At 36.1% G+C, this 22,715-nt stretch overlaps 1 protein-coding gene across 6 annotated transcripts in view; it reads right to left on the bottom strand.

Annotated features, from left to right (window-relative positions):
- Positions 1-22,715, bottom strand: part of pleca (plectin a) — a 163,333-nt gene that overhangs the window by 118,887 nt on the left and 21,731 nt on the right. For 2 of the 6 annotated variants that reach the window (XM_061896955.1, XM_061896956.1), the window contains exon 1: positions 17,251-17,428. The exons of the other annotated variants lie outside the window; for them this stretch is intronic. In XM_061896955.1, coding sequence (XP_061752939.1) covers positions 17,251-17,401 — 151 coding nt within the window. In that variant the 5' untranslated portion in view covers positions 17,402-17,428. Of the gene's footprint in view, positions 1-17,250; positions 17,429-22,715 lie in introns of those variants that run through there. 6 annotated transcript variants of the gene reach the window in all.

Genomic DNA, 22,715 nt, shown 5'->3' with positions numbered 1-22,715 from the left:
TTTTTAAATTGATCTCAACTCTGTACACTGCTACTGGAATCTTAATTTTCCTGAAGGAATCAATAAAGTACTATCTATCTATCTATCTATCTATCTATCTATCTATCTATCTATCTATATAAATAAAGTTGCCTTGCCTATTAAACCAAATTGAAAACACCATTTTGGACACCGCCCTGCTTCAAACCAGTTGCTACCAAATCCTACAATTATATAATACCTAAAAAGCACTCGGAGATCACAGAGATCGACCAGTGAAAAAACTACGGAATACAGACGGACTTGATCTCTTTGAGCTGAATTTGGCGGCACGTCAGTCATCTGTCCATTGTCTCTGTGGGTGGAGGCGGGGCACCACTAGAAGTTGGAGCTGGTAACGTAAACAAAACGTAGTAGAAATCTTCTAGACCGGGACACCGAAATCTAGTCAGCTGTTCCTCGTTCCATTTCCGGACACTACCTGAACCTTTCGTGGAAACCCGCGGAGAACTACGTAACAGGTTACATGGGGATCGGATCCAGATCAGACCGGGGATGACTCGATGCTGTGAATCAGAGGGATTGAAAGTAGAACAGGGGATGAGCTGACAAAGCACGGGGGGGGGGGGCGCGAGGGGGGACACAACCTGGACACGGCTGACATTCCACACGTACATCGGGCTTGCTCTAGCATGCCTGAGCCTGGGATGTGAGCACCATTGTTCCAGGGATGAAAACACCGCCATGTTGACGAGGGAGCACAAGAAGAATCGATTCATACCCGAATCACGATTCTTATCCATCTCCATTCTAATTTCATTTATAATACATGAATGCGTGGGTTCCCTCCGGGTTCTCCGGCTTCCTCCCACTTCCAAAGACATGCACCTGGGGATAGGTTGATTGGCAACACTAAATTGGCCCTAGTGTGTGAATGTGAGTGTGAATGTTGTCTGTCTATCTGTGTTGGCCCTGCGATGAGGTGGCGACTTGTCCAGGGTGTACTCCGCCTTCCGCCCGATTGTAGCTGAGATAGGCGCCAGCGCCCCCCGCGACCCCAAGAGGGAATAAGCGGTAGGAAATGGATGGACATACATACATACATATACATATATATATATATATACACACATATACTGTATATAAATAAATAAATGATAAATGGGTTGTACTTGTATAGCGCATTTCTACCTTCAAGGTACTCAAAGCGCTTTGACACTACTTCCACATTTACCCATTCACACACACATTCACACACTGATGGAGGGAGCTGCCATGCAAGGCGCTAACCAGCACCCATCAGGAGCAAGGGTGAAGTGTCTTGCTCAGGACACAACGGACGTGACGAGGTTGGTACTAGGTGGGGATTGAACCATGGACCCTCGGGTTGCGCAAGGCCACTCTTCCACTGCGCCACACCGTCCCGATATATACACATATACACACATATACAGATACATATGTATACACTTATACATATATATATATATATATATATATATATATATATATATATATATATACACACATATATATATATATATACACAAATATACATATATATATATATATATATATATATACACATATATATATATATATATACACACATATATATATACATATATATATATATATATATACACACACATATATATACACATATATATGTATATATATATATATACATATATATATATATACACACACACACACACACACACACACACACACACACACACACACACACACCGCTGCAAAAGTTTGCCAGAGCCCGCAGTTTTCACCCGATTGGAATCGTTCTGGTATCAAAACATTAGTCTCAAATGGGAAATAAAAAATTCCAAAAATATCCCAGGTTACCCAGAATTCCCAGGACATTTTTTTTCCTATTGAAAACGAACGGGACATTTTCCTAACATGCACAATTCCCACATTTCTCAAGCGATGAAAAACCATTCCACTCACCCTGGACAATCAAACTGACAGTTAATAAGTTTGAAAAATTTCCAGGAATTCCCGGTTTTCTAAAATCCTACGTTTTGTCCCAAAGTTTTCACAGTCCACAATTTTTCAGCCAAATCCAACCATCCCACAGTCCTTTTAGTTGGGCCATCAAAAGTTCCTGTTTTTTTTTTTTTTTTCGTACAAATTCCCGATTTGCCCTAAATGTCACTTTTCAATTTAAACTGTTACTACGTCAACATTTTTCCACCGATTCCCAAAATTCCAACACCAACCCATTCATATCATCTAGGACAATTGTGCTAGTATCTATATTTTATTTATTACACATCAGTGTGTAAAGGATATCACCACATGGGCTCAGGAACATTTCGGAAAATTCACCATCGACGCGCTGTAATATCATGAAAAGGTTCAGAGAATCTGGAGAAATCACTGCACGTAAGCCATGATATTACGCACCTTGGATTCCAACATCAAAAAGCCACATCAGTGTGTAAAGGATATCACCACATGGGCTCAGGAACACTTCAGAAAACCACTTTCAGTAACTACAGTTGCTCGCTACATCTGTAAGTGCAAGTTGAAACTCTACTATAGACTAGGGACGGCGTGGCGCAGTGGGAGAGTGGCCGTGCGCTACCCAAGGGTCCCTTGTTCAATCCCAACCTAGTACCAACCTCGTCACGTCTGTTGTGTCCTGAGCAAGACACTTCACCCTTGCTCCTGATGGGTGCTGGATGGCGCCTTGCATGGCAGCTCCCTCCATCAGTGTGTGAATGTGTGTGTGAATGGGTAAATGTGGAAGTAGTGTCATAGCGCTTTGAGTACCTTGAAGGTAGAAAAGCGCTATACAAGTACAACCCATGTATTGGTATTTCTGGAATTTCTCCACATTGAAAATGGGCATTACACAAACCTCTTCATATCCCACATTTATCAAGCGACCCAAACCGTTGAACTTCCCACACCTTCCACTCACCCGGGACAATCACACTGCCATTTTCGAAGTTTAAAACAATTCCAGGAATTCCCCAAATACCCGGTTTTCTAACGCTCTATTTTCACCTTTCGTCCCACAGTTTTTTTTAGTCCACATTTTTCAGCCAAATCCAACCATTCCACCATCAAAACAGTCCTGTTAGTTGGGTCAACAAAAGTTCCTGGGGTTTTTTCTTCGTACAAATTCCCGATTTTCCCGAAATGTCACTTTTCGATTTAAACTGTTACTACGTCAACGTTTCTCCACCGATTCCAAAAATTCCAACACCAACCCATTCATATCATCTAGGACAATTGTGCTAATATTTACATTTTAAAAATTCCCGGTTTTCCCAAACTTCCAAAAAATTGAAATTTTCAATGTTCTACACCGCCCAAATTTCTCAAATTGTTGCGCCATTGTTTATCCGATTCGATCCTTTGAACTACTCACCAAAAATATCAAAGGCAAAAACAGTTTTCCCTTTCCTGAAATAGCCGGTTTTCCTGGAATTTCCAGGAATTTCTCCCCATTGAAAATGGGAGATACACAAACCTCTCCATATCCCACATTTACCAACCGATCCAAACCGTTCAACCTCCAACACCTTCCACTCACCCGGGACAATCAAACTTCCATTTTCTAAGTTCAAAACAATTCCAGGTTTTCCCAGATTCCCGGTTTTCTGAAGCCCTATTTTCACCTTTCGTACCACAGTTTGTTTTAGTCCACATTTTTCCGCCAAATTCAACCATTCCACCATCAAAACAGTCCTGTTAGTTGGGTCAACAAAGGTTCCTGGGGTTTGTTCTTTGTACAAATTCCCGATTTTCCCGAAATGTCCCTTTTCGATTTAAACTGTTACTACGTCAACGTTTCTCCACCGATTCCAAAAATTCCAACACCAACCCATTCATATCATTTAGGACAATTGTGCTAATATTTGCATTTAAAAAATTCCCGGTTTTCCCAAACTTCCAAAAAATGGAAATTTTCAATGTTCTACAACGCCCAAATTTCTCAAATTCATGCGCCATTGTTTATCCGATTCGATCCTTTGAACTACTCACCAAAGATATCAAAGGCAAAAACAGTTTTCCCTTTCCTGAAATAGCCGGTTTTCCTGGAATTTCCAGGAATTTCTCCCCATTGAAAATGGGCGATACACAAACCTCTCCATAGCCCACATTTATCAACCGATCCAAACCGTTCAACTTCTAACACCTTCCACTCACCTGGGACAATCAAACTTCCATTTTCTAAGTTCAAAACAATTTCAGGAATTCCCACATTCTCGGTTTTCTAAAGCCCTATTTTCACCTTTCGTCCCACAGTTTTTTTTAGTCCACATTTTTCAGCCAAATCCAACCATTACACCATCAAAACAGTCCTGTTAGTTGGGTCAACAAAAGTTCCTGGGGTTTTTCTTCGTACAAATTCCCGATTTTCCCGAAATGTCACTTTTCGATTTAAACTGTTACTACGTCAACGTTTCTCCACCGATTCCAAAAATTCCAACGCCAACCCATTCATATCATTTAGGACAATTGTGCTAATATTTACATTTAAAAAATTCCCGGTTTTCCCAAACTTCCAAAAAATTGACATTTTCAATGTTCTACAACGCCCAAATTTCTCAAATTGTTGCGCCATTGTTTATCCGATTCGATCCTTTGAACTACTCACCAAAAATATCAAAGGCAAAAACAGTTTTCCCTTTCCTGAAATAGCCGGTTTTCCTGGAATTTCCAGGAATTTCTCCCCATTGAAAATGGGAGATACACAAACCTCTCCATATCCCACATTTACCAACCGATCCAAACCGTTCAACCTCCAACACCTTCCACTCACCCGGGACAATCAAACTTCCATTTTCTAAGTTCAAAACAATTCCAGGTTTTCCCAGATTCCCGGTTTTCTGAAGCCCTATTTTCACCTTTCGTACCACAGTTTGTTTTAGTCCACATTTTTCCGCCAAATCCAACCATTCCACCATCAAAACAGTCCTGTTAGTTGGGTCAACAAAAGTTCCTGGGGTTTGTTCTTTGTACAAATTCCCGATTTACCCGAAATGTCCCTTTTCGATTTAAACTGTTACTACGTCAACGTTTCTCCACCGATTCCAAAAATTCCAACACCAACCCATTCATATCATTTAGGACAATTGTGCTAATATTTGCATTTAAAAAATTCCCGGTTTTCCCAAACTTCCAAAAAATGGAAATTTTCAATGTTCTACAACGCCCAAATTTCTCAAATTCATGCGCCATTGTTTATCCGATTCGATCCTTTGAACTACTCACCAAAGATATCAAAGGCAAAAACAGTTTTCCCTTTCCTGAAATAGCCGGTTTTCCTGGAATTTCCAGGAATTTCTCCCCATTGAAAATGGGCGATACACAAACCTCTCCATAGCCCACATTTATCAACCGATCCAAACCGTTCAACTTCTAACACCTTCCACTCACCTGGGACAATCAAACTTCCATTTTCTAAGTTCAAAACAATTTCAGGAATTCCCACATTCTCGGTTTTCTAAAGCCCTATTTTCACCTTTCGTCCCACAGTTTTTTTTAGTACACATTTTTCAGCCAAATCCAACCATTACACCATCATCAAAACAGTCCTGTTAGTTGGGTCAACAAAAGTTCCTGGGGTTTTTTCTTCGTACAAATTCCCGATTTTCCAGAAATGTCACTTTTCGATTTAAACTGTTACTACGTCAACGTTTCTCCACCGATTCCAAAAATTCCAACACCAACCCATTCATATCATCTAGGACAATTGTGCTAATATTTGCATCTAAAAAATTCCCGGTTTTCCCAAACTTCCAAAAAATGGAAATTTTCAATGTTCTACAACGCCCAAATTTCTCAAATTCATGCGCCATTGTTTATCCGATTCGATCCTTTGAACTACTCACCAAAGATATCAAAGGCAAAAACACTTTTCCCTCTCCTGAAATAGCCGTTTTTCCTGGAATTTCCAGGAATTTCTCCCCATTGAAAATGGGAGGTACACAAACCTCTCCATATCCCACATTTATCAACCGATCCAAACCGTTCAACTTCCAACACCTTCCACTTACCTCCATTTTCTAAGTTCAAAACAATTCCAGGATTTCCCAGATTCCCGGTTTTCTAAAGCCCTATTTTCACCTTTCGTCCCACAGTTTTATTACAGTCCACATTTTTCCACCATCAAAACAGTCCTTATAGTTGGGCCAACAAAAGTTCCTGGGGTTTTTTCTTCGTACAAATTCCCGATTTTCCCGAAATGTCACTTTTCGATTTAAACTGTTACTATGTCAACGTTTCTCCACCGATTCCAAAAATTCCAACAACAACCCATTCATATCATCTAGGACAATTGTGCTAATATTTACATTTTAAAAATTCCCGGTTTTCCCAAACTTCCAAAAAATTGAAATTTTCAATGTTCTACAACGCCCAAATTTCTCAAATTGTTGCGCCATTGTTTATCCGATTCGATCCTTTGAACTACTCACCAAAGATATCAAAGGCAAAACCAGTTTTCCCTTTCCTGAAATAGCCGGTTTTCTGGAATTTCCAGGAATTTCTCCCCATTGAAAATGGGCGATACACAAACCTCTCCATATCCCACATTTATCAACCGATCCAAACCGTTCAACTTCCAACACCTTCCACTCACCTGGGACAATCAAACTTCCATTTTCTAAGTTCAAAACAATTCCAGGTTTTCCCAGATTCCCGGTTTTCTGAAGCCCTATTTTCACCTTTCGTACCACAGTTTGTTTTAGTCCACATTTTTCCGCCAAATCCAACCATTCCACCATCAAAACAGTCCTGTTAGTTGGGTCAACAAAAGTTCCTGGGGTTTTTCTTCGTACAAATTCCCGATTTTCCCGAAATGTCACTTTTCGATTTAAACTGTTACTACGTCAACGTTTCTCCACCGATTCCAAAAATTCCAACGCCAACCCATTCATATCATTTAGGACAATTGTGCTAATATTTACATTTAAAAAATTCCCGGTTTTCCCAAACTTCCAAAAAATTGACATTTTCAATGTTCTACAACGCCCAAATTTCTCAAATTGTTGCGCCATTGTTTAGCCGATTCGATCCTTTGAACTACTCACCAAAGATATCAAAGGCAAAAACAGTTTTCCCTTACCTGAAATAGCCGGTTTTCCTGGAATTTCCAGGAATTTCTCCCCGTTGAAAATGGGAGATACACAAACCTCTCCATATCCCACATTTACCAACCGATCCAAACCGTTCAACCTCCAACACTTTCCACTCACCTGGGACGATCAAACTTCCATTTTCTAAGTTCAAAACAATTCCAGGTTTTCCCAGATCCCCCGTTTTCTAAAGCCCTATTTTCACCTTTCGTCCCACAGTTTGTTTTAGTCCACATTTTTCCGCCAAATCCAACCATTCCACCATCAAAACAGTCCTTATAGTTGGGCCAACAAAAGTTCCTGGGGTTTTTTCTTCGTACAAATTCCCGATTTTCCAGAAATGTCACTTTTCGATTTAAACTGTTACTACGTCAACGTTTCTCCACCGATTCCAAAAATTCCAACACCAACCCATTCATATCATCTAGGACAATTGTGCTAATATTAGCATCTAAAAAATTCCCGGTTTTCCCAAACTTCCAAAAAATGGAAATTTTCAATGTTCTACAACGCCCAAATTTCTCAAATTCATGCGCCATTGTTTATCCGATTCGATCCTTTGAACTACTCACCAAAGATATCAAAGGCAAAAACACTTTTCCCTCTCCTGAAATAGCCGTTCTTCCTGGAATTTCCAGGAATTTCTCCCCATTGAAAATGGGAGATACACAAACCTCTCCATATCCCACATTTACCAACCGATCCAAACCGTTCAACTTCCAACACCTTCCACTCACCTCCATTTTCTAAGTTCAAAACAATTCCAGGATTTCCCGGATTCCCGGTTTTCTAAAGCCCTATTTTCACCTTTCGTACCCCAGTTATATTACAGTCCACATTTTTCCACCATCAAAACAGTCCTTATAGTTGGGCCAACAAAAGTTCCTGGGGTTTTTTCTTCGTACAAATTCCCGATTTTCCCGAAATGTCACTTTTCGATTTAAACTGTTACTACGTCAACGTTTCTCCACCGATTCCAAAAATTCCAACACCAACCCATTCATATTATCTAGGACAATTGTGCTAATATTTGCATTTAAAAAATTCCCAGTTTTCCCAAACTTCCAAAAAATGGACATTTTCAATGTTCTACAACGCCCAAATTTCTCAAATTCATGCGCCATTGTTTATCCGATTCGATCCTTTGAACTACTCACCAAAAATATCAAAGGCAAAAACAGTTTCCCCTTTCCTGAAATAGCCAGTTTTCCTGGAATTTCCAGGAATTTCTCCCCATTGAAAATGGGAGATACACAAACCTCTCCATATCCCACATTTACCAACCGATCCAAACCGTTCAACCTCCAACACCTTCCACTCACCTGGGACAATCAAACTTCCATTTTCTAAGTTCAAAAAAATTCCAGGAATTCCCAGATTCCCGGTTTTCTAAAGCCCTATTTCCACCTTTTGTCCCACAGTTTTATTACGGTCCACATTTTTCCACCATCAAAACAGTCCTTATAGTTAGGCCAACAAAAGTTCCTGGGGTTTTTTTTCTCGTATAAATTCCCGATTTTCACGAAATGTAAACTGTTACTACGTTAAAATTTCTCCACCGACTCCAAAACTTCCAACACCAACCCATTCATATCATCTAGGACAATTGTGCTAGTATCTACATTTAAAAAATTCCCGGTTTTCCAAAACTTACAAAAAAATGGAAATTTTCAATGTTCTACAAAGCCCAAATTTCTCAAATTGTTGCGCCATTGTTTTTTTTGATTCGATCCTTTGAACTACTCACCAAAAATATCAAAGGCAAAATCAGTTCCCCCTTTCCCATAATTGCCAGTTTTCCGGGGATTTCCAGGAATTTTTTCCCGTTGAAAATGAATGGGCAATATACAAACCTCTCCATTTCTCACATTTCTTCTAGTGATACTTATCATGCCAAATAACAAATCGAATCGAATCGCCACCCGAGGAATTGGAACCGGATCAAATCGCCAAAGATTGACACCCATAATGTTTACCCAAACACCTGCACAGGCTAGTCCGTCACCAGTTCCACTCCAATCCTGTGGGGGCAGCGTGCAAAGCGAGCGCTTATGATCATTTAAATCTGAATGCTTTCAGAAATCCTACAAAACTCTGCAACTGAACACTCCTTGGGAGTTTGAGTCCGTTTTTAGGCGTACAATTAACGCCAGCTGTTGCTAACTCTCATCACTAATCCCTCCTCGCATCCCAGATCAATTACAGCCCCCGAAAATAGACCACTTCCTGTTGTCGCTAATGTAAAACAACATTGCAGCGCTACCTCAACTTAAGAGTGCTTTGAAATAAGAGCTTGTTTAAGCTGCGAGCAAATATTGGAGTTGCAAGCCTCCGAACCCCGTAAGTCACTCGGTCTAAACATTTATCCATGAAAATATGGAGAAGCTGCAGATGGACGCCAGCCAAAGGCGTTAAAATAATATCTAAACACTTATCCATGAAAATATGGAGAAGCTGCAGATGGACGCCAGCTAAACCTTAAAATATTGTCTAAACATTTATCCATGAAAATATGGAGAAGCTGCAGATGGACGCCAGCTGAAAACCTTAAAATATCGTCTAAACGTTTATCCACGAAAATATGGAGAAGCTGCAGATGGACGCCAGCTGAAAACCTTAAAATATCGTCTAACCGTTTATCCATGAAAATATGGAGAAGCTGCTGATGGACGCAAGGCGAAAACGTTAAAATAATGTCTAAACATTTATCCATGGAACTATGGAGAAGCTGCAGATGGACACCAGCCAAAGACGTTTAAATAATGTCTAAACATTTATCCATGAAAATATGGAGAAGCTGCAGATAGACACCAGCCAAAGATGTTAAAATAATATCTAAACGTTTATCCACGAAAATATGGAGAAGCTGCAGATGGACGCCAGCTGAAAACCCTAATATATTGTCTAAACGTTTATCCATGAAAATATGGAGAAGCTGCTGATGGACGCAAGACGAAAACGTTAAAATAATGTCAAAACATTTATCCATGAAAATATGGAGAAGCTGCAGATGGACGCCAGTCGAAGTGAAGTGAATTATATTTATATAGCGCTTTTTCTCTAGTGACTCAAAGCGCTTTACATAGTGAAACCCAATATCTAAGTTACATTTAAACCAGTGTGGGTGGCACTGGGAGCAGGTGGGTAAAGTGTCTTGCCCAAGGACAAAACGGCAGTGACTAGGATGGCGGAAGCGGGAATCGAACCTGCAACCCTCAAGTTGGTGGCACGGCCACTCTACCAACCGAGCTAAACCGCCCCCGATTTTCCCGAAAAAAGACATTAAAACAATGTCTAAACATTTATCCATGAAAATATGGAGAAGCTGCTGATGGACGCCAGCTGAAAACCTTAAAATAATGGCTAAACGTTTATCCATGAAAGTATGGAGAAGCTGCTGATGGACGCCAGCCCAAGACGTGAAAGTAATGTCTAAACATTTATCCATGAAAATATGAAGAAGCTGTTGATGGACGCCAGAAGAAAACGTTACAATAATGTCTAAACATTTATCCATGAAAATTTGGAAAAGCTCTCAGGTACATTATTACTGCATTACTTCATAAAAGTACTGCACCTGTGTGTCCTACATTCTACTGTACTGCTTTTATACAAAATGTCGTATCTAGAAGTTTTTTTTACAAGTGGATTGTTTTGACAAAAGTATTGGGACACCAGAGTCCTTGCAGTTGTCGTGTGGACACGCGTGGCGCTAGCATGACGCCCCTGCTTATTATCCACACTCCTGTGCATGCACCAGTAATGTGGCGTGTGTGTGTGTGTGTGTGTGTGTGTGTGTGTGTGTGTGTGTGTGTGTGTGTGTGTGTGTGTGATGACTATTTTGGATGAAAGTGATCCGAGGCAACCCTGGGAGTGGGGGTGCAATGCATTCCCAAAACAAACTCATCACATTGCCGCTTTAGATGGGAACTTAACTGGCACGCACACACACACACTGGGCCAGTGTGTATTTTGGGGGGGCAAGAAGTGGGCGTGGCACATAGCCCTGCTGGGACACATTTAGACCTTCACTGACTTGCTGTTCTTTATATGTTCCTTTAAAGTTGCACTTCTACTTCCGGTCCAAGGGCCAACTGTTATTTTAGGGGTGAGCATGCCTGCTGATGTTGCTAATTTTGCAGTCAACAGTCATGAAAAAAAAAAAGACTTGAATTGAGCAGTAATGTGTCTTTAAGGGTGTTGATTTTTTGTTTGTTTAAAGGCTAGAGACATCTTATTAATCAGGCTTTTAAAATGTGTTCTATCTTAATCATGAATATTCCTACTATTATTCTCTCAATGTTATGTTTTTATTAACTTATTAATGTCATATTTATATTATTGTGTGAATGCTGCAAACTGTTCCAACTTCAAACCGTTCAGCTTATTCGGGAAATGCAAGCTTTCCCTTGACAAACTCCCCCAAAAAATCCCAGATTTCCTGAAATTTTTTCCCCATTCAAAATGAATTGACCATTTTTCAATTTGCCACCATTTCCACATTTTTCAACCTATTCAAACCATTCCACTTTCAACACATTCCACCATCCTGGAAATTTAGACTACCTTTTTTTCCAAGTTAAAAAAAAATTCCAGGATTTTTCAGAATTCCTGGTTTTCCGAAGGTCTATTTCCACCCTTTTTTTTTGGCTACTACTCCTTCCACATTTTCCAACCCACTTCCACCGTTCCACCGTCAAAACATTCCTCTTAATCAGGACAAAAAACAAGGTTGTTTTTTGAACCGGAAAAATTCCCGGTTTTCACAAAATTCCAGGAATTCCTTAATACTATTTCTTAATTAAAACATTTTACAACCTCAACATTTCTCGTGAAACATTTCAACTCATTCAAACTATTCATGATTTTTTTTCCTATTCTCCAAAAAAATCCCGCTTTTTATGGAATTCCCCAATTTTTGGTAAATTCCCATTGAAAGGAATGGGACATTCTTCAAAGTTCCACAACCCCCACATTTTTCATCTGATTCAAAGTGTTCCAACTTCAAATACACGAATTGCGGGCTTTCCCTTGACATATTCCAAACATTCCCAGGTTTCCCAGAATTCCAGGACATTTTTTCCATTCAAATTGAATTGGCCATTTTTCAAACTTCCACCATTTCCACATTTTTCAACCTTTTCAACACATTCCACCATTCTGGAAATTTAGATTACCTTTTTTTCCAAGTAAAAAAAAAATTCCAGGATTTTTCAGAATTCCTGGTTTTCCAAAGGTCTATTTCCACCCTTTTTTTTTTGGCTACTACTCCTTCCACATTTTCCAACCCACTTCCACCGTTCCACCGTCAAAACATTCTTCTTAATCAGGACAAAAAACAAAGTTGTTTTTTGAACTGGAAAAATTCCCGGTTTTCACAAAATTCCAGGAATTCCTTAATACTATTTCTTAATTAAAAAATGTTACTACTTCAGCATTTCTCGACCAATTTGAAACATTTCAACACCAACCATTTCAACTCATTCAAACTATTCATGATTTTTTTCCTATTCTCCAAAAAATTCCCGCTTTTTATGGAATTTCCCAATTTTTGGTAAATTCCCATTGAAAGGAATGGGACATTCTTCAAAGTTCCACAACTCCCACATTTTTCATCTGATTCAAAGTTTTCCAACTTCAAACTCGGGAATCGCGGGCTTTCCCTTGACATATTCCAAACATTCCCAGATTTCCAGGACATTTTTTCCATTCAAATTGAATTGGCCATTTTTCAAACTTCCACCATTTCCACATTTTTCAACCTTTTCAAACCATTCCACCTTCAGCACATTCCACCATCCTGGTAATTTAAACAACCTTTTTTCCAAGTTCCAAAAAATTCCAGGATTTTTCCAAAGCCCTATTTCCCCCCTTTTTTCTGGCCACTACTCCTTCCACATGTTTCAACCCACTTCCATCGTTCCACCGTCAAAACATTCCTCTTTAGAAAGACAAAACTGCCCGTTTTCCCGAAATTCCAGAAATTCCTCAATTAAAAATGTTACTACTTCAACATTTCTCGACCCATTGGAAAAATTTCAACACCAACCATTTCAACTCATTCAGACCACTCGGGTTTTTTGTTTTTTTACCATTTTCCTAAAAAATTCCCGCTTTTTCCGAATTTCCCCAATTTTTTGTAAACTCCCATTGATATCAATGGGCCATTTTTCAAACTTCCACCATTTCCACATTTTTCATCTGATTCAAACCCGGTCCATCTTTAACACATTCCACCATCCTGGAAATTTAAACTACCTTTTTATCAAGTTAAAAAAAAACTCCAAGAACTCCTGTTTTTTTCAAACCCTATTTCCACCCTTTTTTCTGTCAAAAAAATCTCAGTTTTCCCTGAAATTCCAGGAATTCCTTAATACCATTTCTCAATCAAAAATGTTACTACTTCAATATTTCTCGACCAATTTGAAAAATTTCAACACCAACCATATCAACCCATTCAAGTTTTTTTTTTTTTTTACCATTTTCCTAAATAATTCCCGCTTTTTCCGAAATTCCCCAATTTTTTGTAAATTCCCATTTAGATCAATGGACCGTTTTTCAAACTTCCACCATTTCCACATTTTTCAACCGATTCAAACTGTTCCAACTTCAACGCATTCCACCATCCTGGAAATTTAAACTACCTTTTTTCCAAGTTCAAAAAATATTCCACAAACGTCTTTTTTTTTTCTGTCAAAAAATTGCCCGGAAAAATTCCGTTTTCCCCGAAATTCCAGGAATTCCTTAATACCATTTCTCAATCAAAAATGTTACTATTTCAACATTTCTCCACCAATTTGAAAAATTTCAACACCAACCATATCAACTTATTCAAGTTTTTTTTTTTTTTTTTTTACCACTTTCATAAAAAATTCCCACTTTTTCCGAAATCCCCCAATTTTTTGTAAATTCCCATTGATATCAATGGGCCGTTTTTCAAACTTCCACCATTTCCACAATTTTCATCTGATTCAAACTGTTCCAACTTCAACACATTCCACCATCCTGGTATTTTCAACTACCTTTTAGCCAAGTTCAAAAAATATTCCACAAACTTCTGTTTTTTTTCTGTCAAAAAATTCCCCTGAAAAATTCCCTGTTTTCCCCGAAATTCCAGAAATTCCTTAATACAATTTCTCAATTAAAAATATTACTTCTTCAACATTTCTCCACCAATTTGAAAAATTTCAACACCAACCATATCAACTCATTCAAGTTTTTTTTTTTACCACTTTCCTAAAAAAATCCTTCTTTTTCTGAAATTCCCCAATTTTTTGTAAATTCCCATTGAGATCAATGGGCCGTTTTTCAAACTTCCACCATTTCCACATTTTTCAACCGATTCAAACAGTTCCATCTTTAACACATTCCACCATCCTGGAAATTTAAACTACCTTTTTATCAAGTTAAAAAAATACTCCAGGAACTCCTGTTTTTTTCAAACCCTATTTTCACCCTTTTTTCTGTCAAAAAATTCCCCGTTTTCCCTGAAATTCCAGGAATTCCTTAATACCATTTCTCAATCAAAAATGTTACTACTTCAACATTTCTCGACCAATTTGAAAAATTTCAACACCAACCATATCAACTCATTCAAGTTTTTTTTTTTTTTTTTTTTTTTTACCACTTTCCTAAAAAATTCCCACTTTTTCCGAAATTCCCCAATTTTTTGTAAATTCCCATTGAGATCAATGGGCCATTTTTCAAACTTCCACCATTTCCACATTTTTCAACCGATTCAAACCGTTCCATCTTCAACACATTCAACCATCCTGGAAATTTAAACTACCTTTTTTCCAAGTTCAAAAAATATTCCACAAACTTCTGTTTTTTTTCTGTCAAAAAATTCCCCTGAAAAATTCCCCGTTTTCCCCGAAATTCCAGGAATTCCTTAATACCATTTCTCAATTAAAAATGTTACTACTTCAACATTTCTCGACCAATTTGAAAAATTTCAACACCAACCATATCAACTCATTCAAGGTTTTTTTTTTTTTTTTTTTACCATTTTCCTAAAAAATTCCCGCTTTTTCCGAAATCCCCCAATTTTTTGTAAACTCCCATTGAGATCAATGGGCCATTTTTCAAACTTCCACCATTTCCACATTTTTCATCTGATTCAAACTGTTCCAACTTAGACGCATTCCACCATCCTGGAAATTTAAACTACCTTTTTTTCCAAGTTCAAAAAATATTCCACAAACTTCTGTTTTTTTTCTGTCAAAAAATTCCCCTGAAAAATTCCCCGTTTTCCCCGAAATTCCAGGAATTCTTTAATACCATTTCTCAATTAAAAATGTTACTACTTCAACATTTCTCGACCAATTTGAAAAATTTCAACACCAACCATATCAACTCATTCAAGTTTTTTTTTTTTTTTTTACCATTTTCCTAAAAAATTCCCGCTTTTTCCGAAATCCCCCAATTTTTTGTAAACTCCCATTGAGATCAATGGGCCATTTTTCAAACTTCCACCATTTCCACATTTTTCAACCGATTCAAACCGTTCCATCTTCAACACATTCAACCATCCTGGAAATTTAAACTACCTTTTTATCAAGTTAAAAAAATACTCCAGGAACTCCTGTTTTTTTCAAACCCTATTTCCACCCTTTTTTCTGTCAAAAAATTCCCCAGAAAAATTCAGTTTTTCCCGAAATTCCAGGAATTCCTTAATACCATTTCTCAATCCAAAATGTTACTACTTCAACATTTCTCGACTAATTTGAAAAATTTCAACACCAACCATATCAACTCATTCAAGTTTTTTCTTATTTTTACCATTTTCCTAAAAAATTCTCACTTTTTCCGAAATTCCCCAATTTTTTGTAAATTCCCATTGATATCAATGGGCCATTTTTCAAACTTCCACCATTTCCACATTTTTCAACCGATTCAAACCGTTCCATCTTCAACACATTCCACCATCCTGGTATTTTAAATTACCTTTTTGCCAAGTTCAAAAAATATTCCACAAACTTCTGTTTTTTTTTTCTGTCAAAAAATTCCCCTGAAAAATTCCCTGTTTTCCCCGAAATTCCAGGAATTCCTTAATACCATTTCTCAATCCAAAATGTTACTACTTCCACATTTCTCGACTAATTTGAAAAATTTCAACACCAACCATATCAACTCATTCAAGTTTTTTTTTGTTTTTTTTACCACTCTCCTAAAAAATTCCCGCTTTTTCCGAAATCCCCCAATTATTTGTAAATTCCCATTGATATCAATTGGCCGTTTTTCAAACTTCCACCATTTCCACATTTTTCATCTGATTCAAACTGTTCCAACTTCAACACATTCCACCATCCTGGTATTTTAAACTACCTTTTTGCCAAGTTCAAAAAATATTCCACAAACTTCTGTTTATTTTCTGTCAAAAAATTCCCTGTTTTCCCTGAAATTCCAGAAATTCCTTAATACCATTTCTCAATCAAAAATGTTACTACTTCAACATTTCTCCACCAATTTGAAAAATTTCAACACCAACCATATCAACTTATTCAAGTTTTTTTTTTTTTTTTTACCATTTTCCCAAAAAATTCCTGCTTTTTCCGAAATTCCCCAATTTTTTATAAATTCCCATTGAGATCAATGGGCCATTTTTCAAACTTCGCCCATTTCCAGATTTTTCATCTGACTCAAACTGTTCCGACTTCAAAATATTCCACCTGTTTTGGTAATTGTATGCTGTAGTTCAACTATCCTAAAAAAAAAATTCCAGGATTTCAATTCAACGTCAGTAATTGCCTCATCTACTTTTATATTCATTAATAACTATCGATTGATTTGAAATGACAACAATAACAGCCTGCCTGATGCTGAGCAAAGCTGGTGTTAAAGTGTCAAAGCTCACTTTAACAAAATAAAATACCACTAAAAAGTGACATGTAGGTACTTCAAAATAAAGCAATAACACACAATTGGATGTGGTCGCACTTCTTGTTGTTGTTTTGCCAAAGCAGTGACAACATGGCCATGAAAGAAGTTAGTTGTTGTTTTTCCCAACTCATTCATTCCTTTCTCAGGCACAGGAAGCTGCTGCAGACAAAAATCAGGGCAAAACCCAAAAAAAAAGGTGTGCATTTGACTGTAAAAGTATTCCACTTCCTGCTTTGGGAGCGATGGAAGGCTGTGGATTCCACGCCGGCGTTACCTTTATACTTCTCCCGCACGTTCTCGTAGGCCTGCATGTAGTCCTGCTCCTCGGGCGGACGCTGACCCGGGGTCAGCAGGGCCGGCTGGGCGCTGGCCTGCAGCGGACGCATGTTTTCCCTCACGCTGCGCACCGCCTCACTCTGCATCATCTGTCTGCTGATAGTGAAAGTGAAAGACAGCCGCTGACCCGGCCTGACCGGCTCTGCCCACCCGGTCTCCCCCACGGCCCCGCCTACAAAAACACACGCCTCATGTCACACCCTCCTCTTAAAGGCGCAGGCCTGACAGACCACGCGCACGCACACACGCACACACAATAAGATGGCAACCAGACAAGCAGAGTGGCGTTACAAAAGTGAAACTACGCTTCGCTAACCCGGACACACTTCCTGGTGTGTGACTCAAACCTCCGCACCTTTACCGCCAGCCTCGCTGCAGGAGTACATACACCCTCCTTCATGAACACATTATGATGGGACTTAGTAAATGCAGCTAGGATGTACAGTAGGATGTAAGGCGTCCACGTTGGACGATAAAAGGGACCTTAAATGGGATTATTTCAAATTGATGTTAAAATGTTAAAAAAGGAAGTTAAAACGGACATTAAAATGGACTTTAAAATGGTTGTTAAAATGGACGTTAAAATGAATGTTAAAATGAATACTAAAATTGATGTTGAAATGAAAGTTAATATGGACGTTAAAATTAATGTTACTATGAATACTAAAATTGATGTTAAAATGAATGTAAAAAAAGGAAGTTAAAACGGACATTAAAATGGACTTTAAAATGGTTGTTAAAATGGACGTTAAAATGAATACTAAAATTGATGTTGAAATGAAAGTTAATATGGACGTTAAAATGAATGTTACTATGAATACTAAAATTTATGTTAAAATGAATGTCAAAATGAATGTTAAAATGAATGTAAAAAAAGGAAGTTAAAACGGACATTAAAATGGACTTTAAAATGGTTGTTAAAATGGACGTTAAAATGAATATTAAAATGAATACTAAAATTGATGTTGAAATGAAACTTAATATGGACGTTAAAATGAATGTTACTATGAATACTAAAATTGATGTTAAAATGAATGTCAAAATGAATGTTAAAATGAATGTAAAAAAAGGAAGTTAAAACGGACATTAAAATGGACTTTAAAATGGTTGTTAAAATGGACGTTAAAATGAATGTTAAAATGAATACTAAAATTGATGTTGAAATGAAAGTTAATATGGACGTTAAAATGAATGTTACTATGAATACTAAAATTGATGTTAAAATGAATGTCAAAATGAATGTTAAAATGAATGTAAAAAAAGGAAGTTAAAACGGACATTAAAATGGACTTTAAAATGGTTGTTAAAATGGACGTTAAAATGAATGTTACTATGAATGTTAAAATGTATATTAAAATTGATGCTAAAATGAACGATAAAATGGAGGTTAAAAAATATGTTAAAAAGGATGTTAAAATTAATGTTAATATGGATGTTAAAATTGATGTTAAAGTGGACATTAAAATGGACTTTAAAATGGACGTCAAAATTGTTGTTAAAAATTAATGTTGAAATGGATATTGAAATCAATGTTGAAATAAACGTAAAAATGGACTTTAAAATGGTTGTTAAACGGACATTAAAATGGACTTTAAAATGGTTGTTAAAATGGACGTTAAAGTGAATGTTAAAATGAATACTAAAATTGATGTTAAAATGAAAGTTAATATGGACGTTAAAATGAATGTTACTATGAATGTTAAAATCAATATTAAAATTGATGCTAAATAGAACGTTAAAATGGACGTTAAAAAGGATGTTAAAATTAATGTTAATATGGATGTTAAAATTGATGTTAAAGCGGACATTAAAATGGACTTTAAAATGGACGTTAAAATGGTTGTTAAAAATTAATGTTGAAATGGATATTGAAATCAATGTTGAAATAAACGTTAAAATTGACTTTAAAATGGTTGTTAAACAGACATTAAAATGGACTTTAAAATGGTTGTTAAAATGGACATTAAAGTGAATGTTAAAATGAATACTAAAATTGATGTTAAAATGAAAGTTAATATGGACGTTAAAATGAATGTTACTATGAATGTTAAAATGAATATTAAAATTGATGCTAAATAGAACGTTAAAATGGACGTTAAAAAGGATGTTAAAAAGGATATTAAAATTAATGTTAATATGGATGTTAAAATTGATGTTAAAGCGGACGTTAAAATGGACTTTAAAATGGACGTCAAAATGGACGTTAAAATGGTTGTTAAAAATTAATGTTGAAATGGATATTGAAATCAATGTTGAAATAAATGTAAAAATGGACTTTAAATGGTTGTTAAAATGGATGTTTAAATTAATGTTAATATGTATGTTAAAATGAATATTAAAATGGATGTCAAAATGGACGTTAAAATGGTTGTTAAAAATGTATGTTGAAATGGATATTGAAATCAATGTTGAAATAAATGTAAAAATGGACTTTAAAATGGTTGTTAAAATGGACGTTAAAATTAATGTTTAAATGGATGTTTAAATTAATGTTAATATGTATGTTAAAATGAAAATTAAAATTGATGTCAAAATGAACGTTAAAATGGATGATAACATGGACGTTAAAATGGACGTTAAAAAGATGTTAAAATTAATGTTAATTTGGATGTTAAAATATATGTTAAAATGGACTTTAAAAAGGTTGTTGAAATGTACGTTAAAATTAATGTTCAAATGAACATTAAAATGGACGTTGAAAAGGATGTTAAAAAGGATGTTAAAATGAATGTTAAAATGGACGTTAAAATTAATGTTAAATTGGCCATTAAAAGGGACGTTAAAAAAATTAATGTTAATATGGATATTGAAACAACATTAAAATGGATGTTAAAATGAACGTTAAAATGGACATTAAAAAGGATGTTAAAATTATTGTTACTATGGATGTTAAAATGGACATTAAATGGACGTTAAATTTAATGGTAATATGGATGTTAAAATGAATGTTAAAATGGATGTTAAAGTGTACGTCAAATGGACGTTAAAATGAATGTTAATATGATGTTAAAATGAACGTTAAAATTGATGTTAAAATGGATGTTAATATGGATGTTAAAATGGATGTTAAAATTGATGTTAAAAAGGACGTTAAAATTGATGTTAAAATGGACGTTAAAATGGAATTTAAAATGGTTGTTAAAATGGACTTCAAAATTAATGTTTAAATGGACGTTAATATGGATGTTGAAATGAACATTAAAATTGATGTTGAAATAGACATTAAAATGGATGTTAAAAAGAACGTTGAAATGGACATTAAACAGGATGTTAAAAAGGATGTTAAAATTAATGTTGATATGGACGTTAAAATTGACATTAAAATGAACGTTAAAATTGATGTTAAAATGGACGTTAAAAACTAATTTTAATATGGATGTTTAAAATGAATGTTAAAATTGATGTTAAAATGAACGTTAAAATGGACATTAAAATGAACATTACAAAAGACGTTAAAATGAATGTTAACATGAATGTTAAAATTAATGTTAATATGGATGTTATAATAAATGTTAAATTTTTTGTCAAAATGGATGTTAAAATGGAAATTAAAATTAATGTTTAAATGGATGTTAAAATAGACGTTACAATGGAGGTTAAAATGGACGTTAAAATGAGTGTTAAAATGAACGTTAAAATGGATGTTACAATGGACATTAAAATTATTTTTTAAATGGATGTTAAAATGGACCTTAAAATGGATTTTGAAATGAACCTTAAATTCGATTTAGTGTATGAACGATTAATTTAGATTCAAGTTGGTGTATAAACGATACATTAAAATTTGATTTAGTGTATGAATGATTCATTAGAATCTGATTTTGTATATCAACGATTCATGAGGATTCGATGTAGTGTATGAACAATTCATCAAGATTTGATTTAGTGTTTGAATGATTCATCAAGACTTGATTTAAAGTATGAATGATTCATTAAAGTATGATTCAATGCATGAAGGATTCATGAGAATTCAATGGAGTGCAGGAACGATTCATTAAGTTTCGATGTAGTGTGTGTACGAATCATTTAGATTTGATTCAGCTTATTACAATTCATTAAACCTGATATGTCGTATGAACGATTCAATTCTTTGTTGACGGAAACATTCTTTTTTCCACGACAAAGAACAAAAACCTTCCTTCCTGTGCACACACCCCTTATGTAGAGGATAAATAGTTGAATCTGTCCAAGCACAGTCTATGAGCATGAACTGATGAAAGTGTTGATCAGGTGAATGAGAACAACAACAACAACATCACAGGCACAGATAGAAAAATGCACATTCTATAAATGTGACACACTTCCAGTATTTTCTCATTTTTAAAACAAGTAGGCGGCTGCTCTAATTCCTCGCTAAATGGGCAACACTAACCCCCGAATTCCCACTAAATGTGAGAACTGCAGTGGACCAGCACACACAATCCGCGGGACTCTTTCCGGGTTTTTTGTTCAAGTCAATGTGAACGTCACCCACACGCCATTCCCGCACTTCTATTTCCAACGGGCGCCACAACAAATCCGTTCAAAATCTGCGAGACGGGAAGTCACGCACAAACACAAAATAAAGTACCCGGTTTACTTCCAGAATAAAATAGTCCGTCTACAACTCAACTTGTCCAAGGTTTTCAGACTTCATTGGTATTCTGTGGACACAACTGGATGAGGACTTACTGGTTCTGGAGGTCCAAAATGAAAGAATCATGTACAGGCATATCCCGGGCAGCTAAATGGGGACATGGGGACCTTATCATTTATTATTATTGTTATTAATGTGTGAATGTCCAAGCATTCACACAATAAGATTATCGACCAAAAATCATCTATTATTATTGAGTGAATATCCTAGCATTTACACAATAGGATTCTGCACCAAAATCCTTCATGATTGTTATTATTGTGTGAATGTCCAAGCATTCACACAAAGAGATTCTACACTAAACATTATATTATTATTATTATTGTGTATTGTCCAAGCATTCACACAATAAGATTCTATACCATAAATCATCTATTATCATTATTATCTACTATTGTTGTGTGAATGTCCAAGCATTCCCACAACATTCTACAACAAAAATCATCTATTATCATTACTATTTATATTGTGTCAATGTCGAAGTACTCACACAATACAATTCTACACCAAAAATCATCTATTATCATTGTGTGAATGTCCAAGCATTCACAAATAACATTCTACACCAAAAAACTATTTATTATTATTATTATTATTGTTGTGTGAATGTGCAAGCATTCTCACATAAGATTCCACACCAAAAATCATCTATTATTATTATTATTGTGTGAAAATCCAGCATTCACACAATAAGATTTTACACCAAAAAAAGTTCATTATTATTATTGTGTGAATGTACAAGCATTCACACAAAGAGATTCTACACC

This window comes from Nerophis ophidion, linkage group LG04 (assembly GCF_033978795.1).
Source record: "Nerophis ophidion isolate RoL-2023_Sa linkage group LG04, RoL_Noph_v1.0, whole genome shotgun sequence".
Taxonomy (NCBI): domain Eukaryota; kingdom Metazoa; phylum Chordata; class Actinopteri; order Syngnathiformes; family Syngnathidae; genus Nerophis; species Nerophis ophidion.
This window is presented reverse-complemented; position numbering and strand designations above follow the sequence as displayed.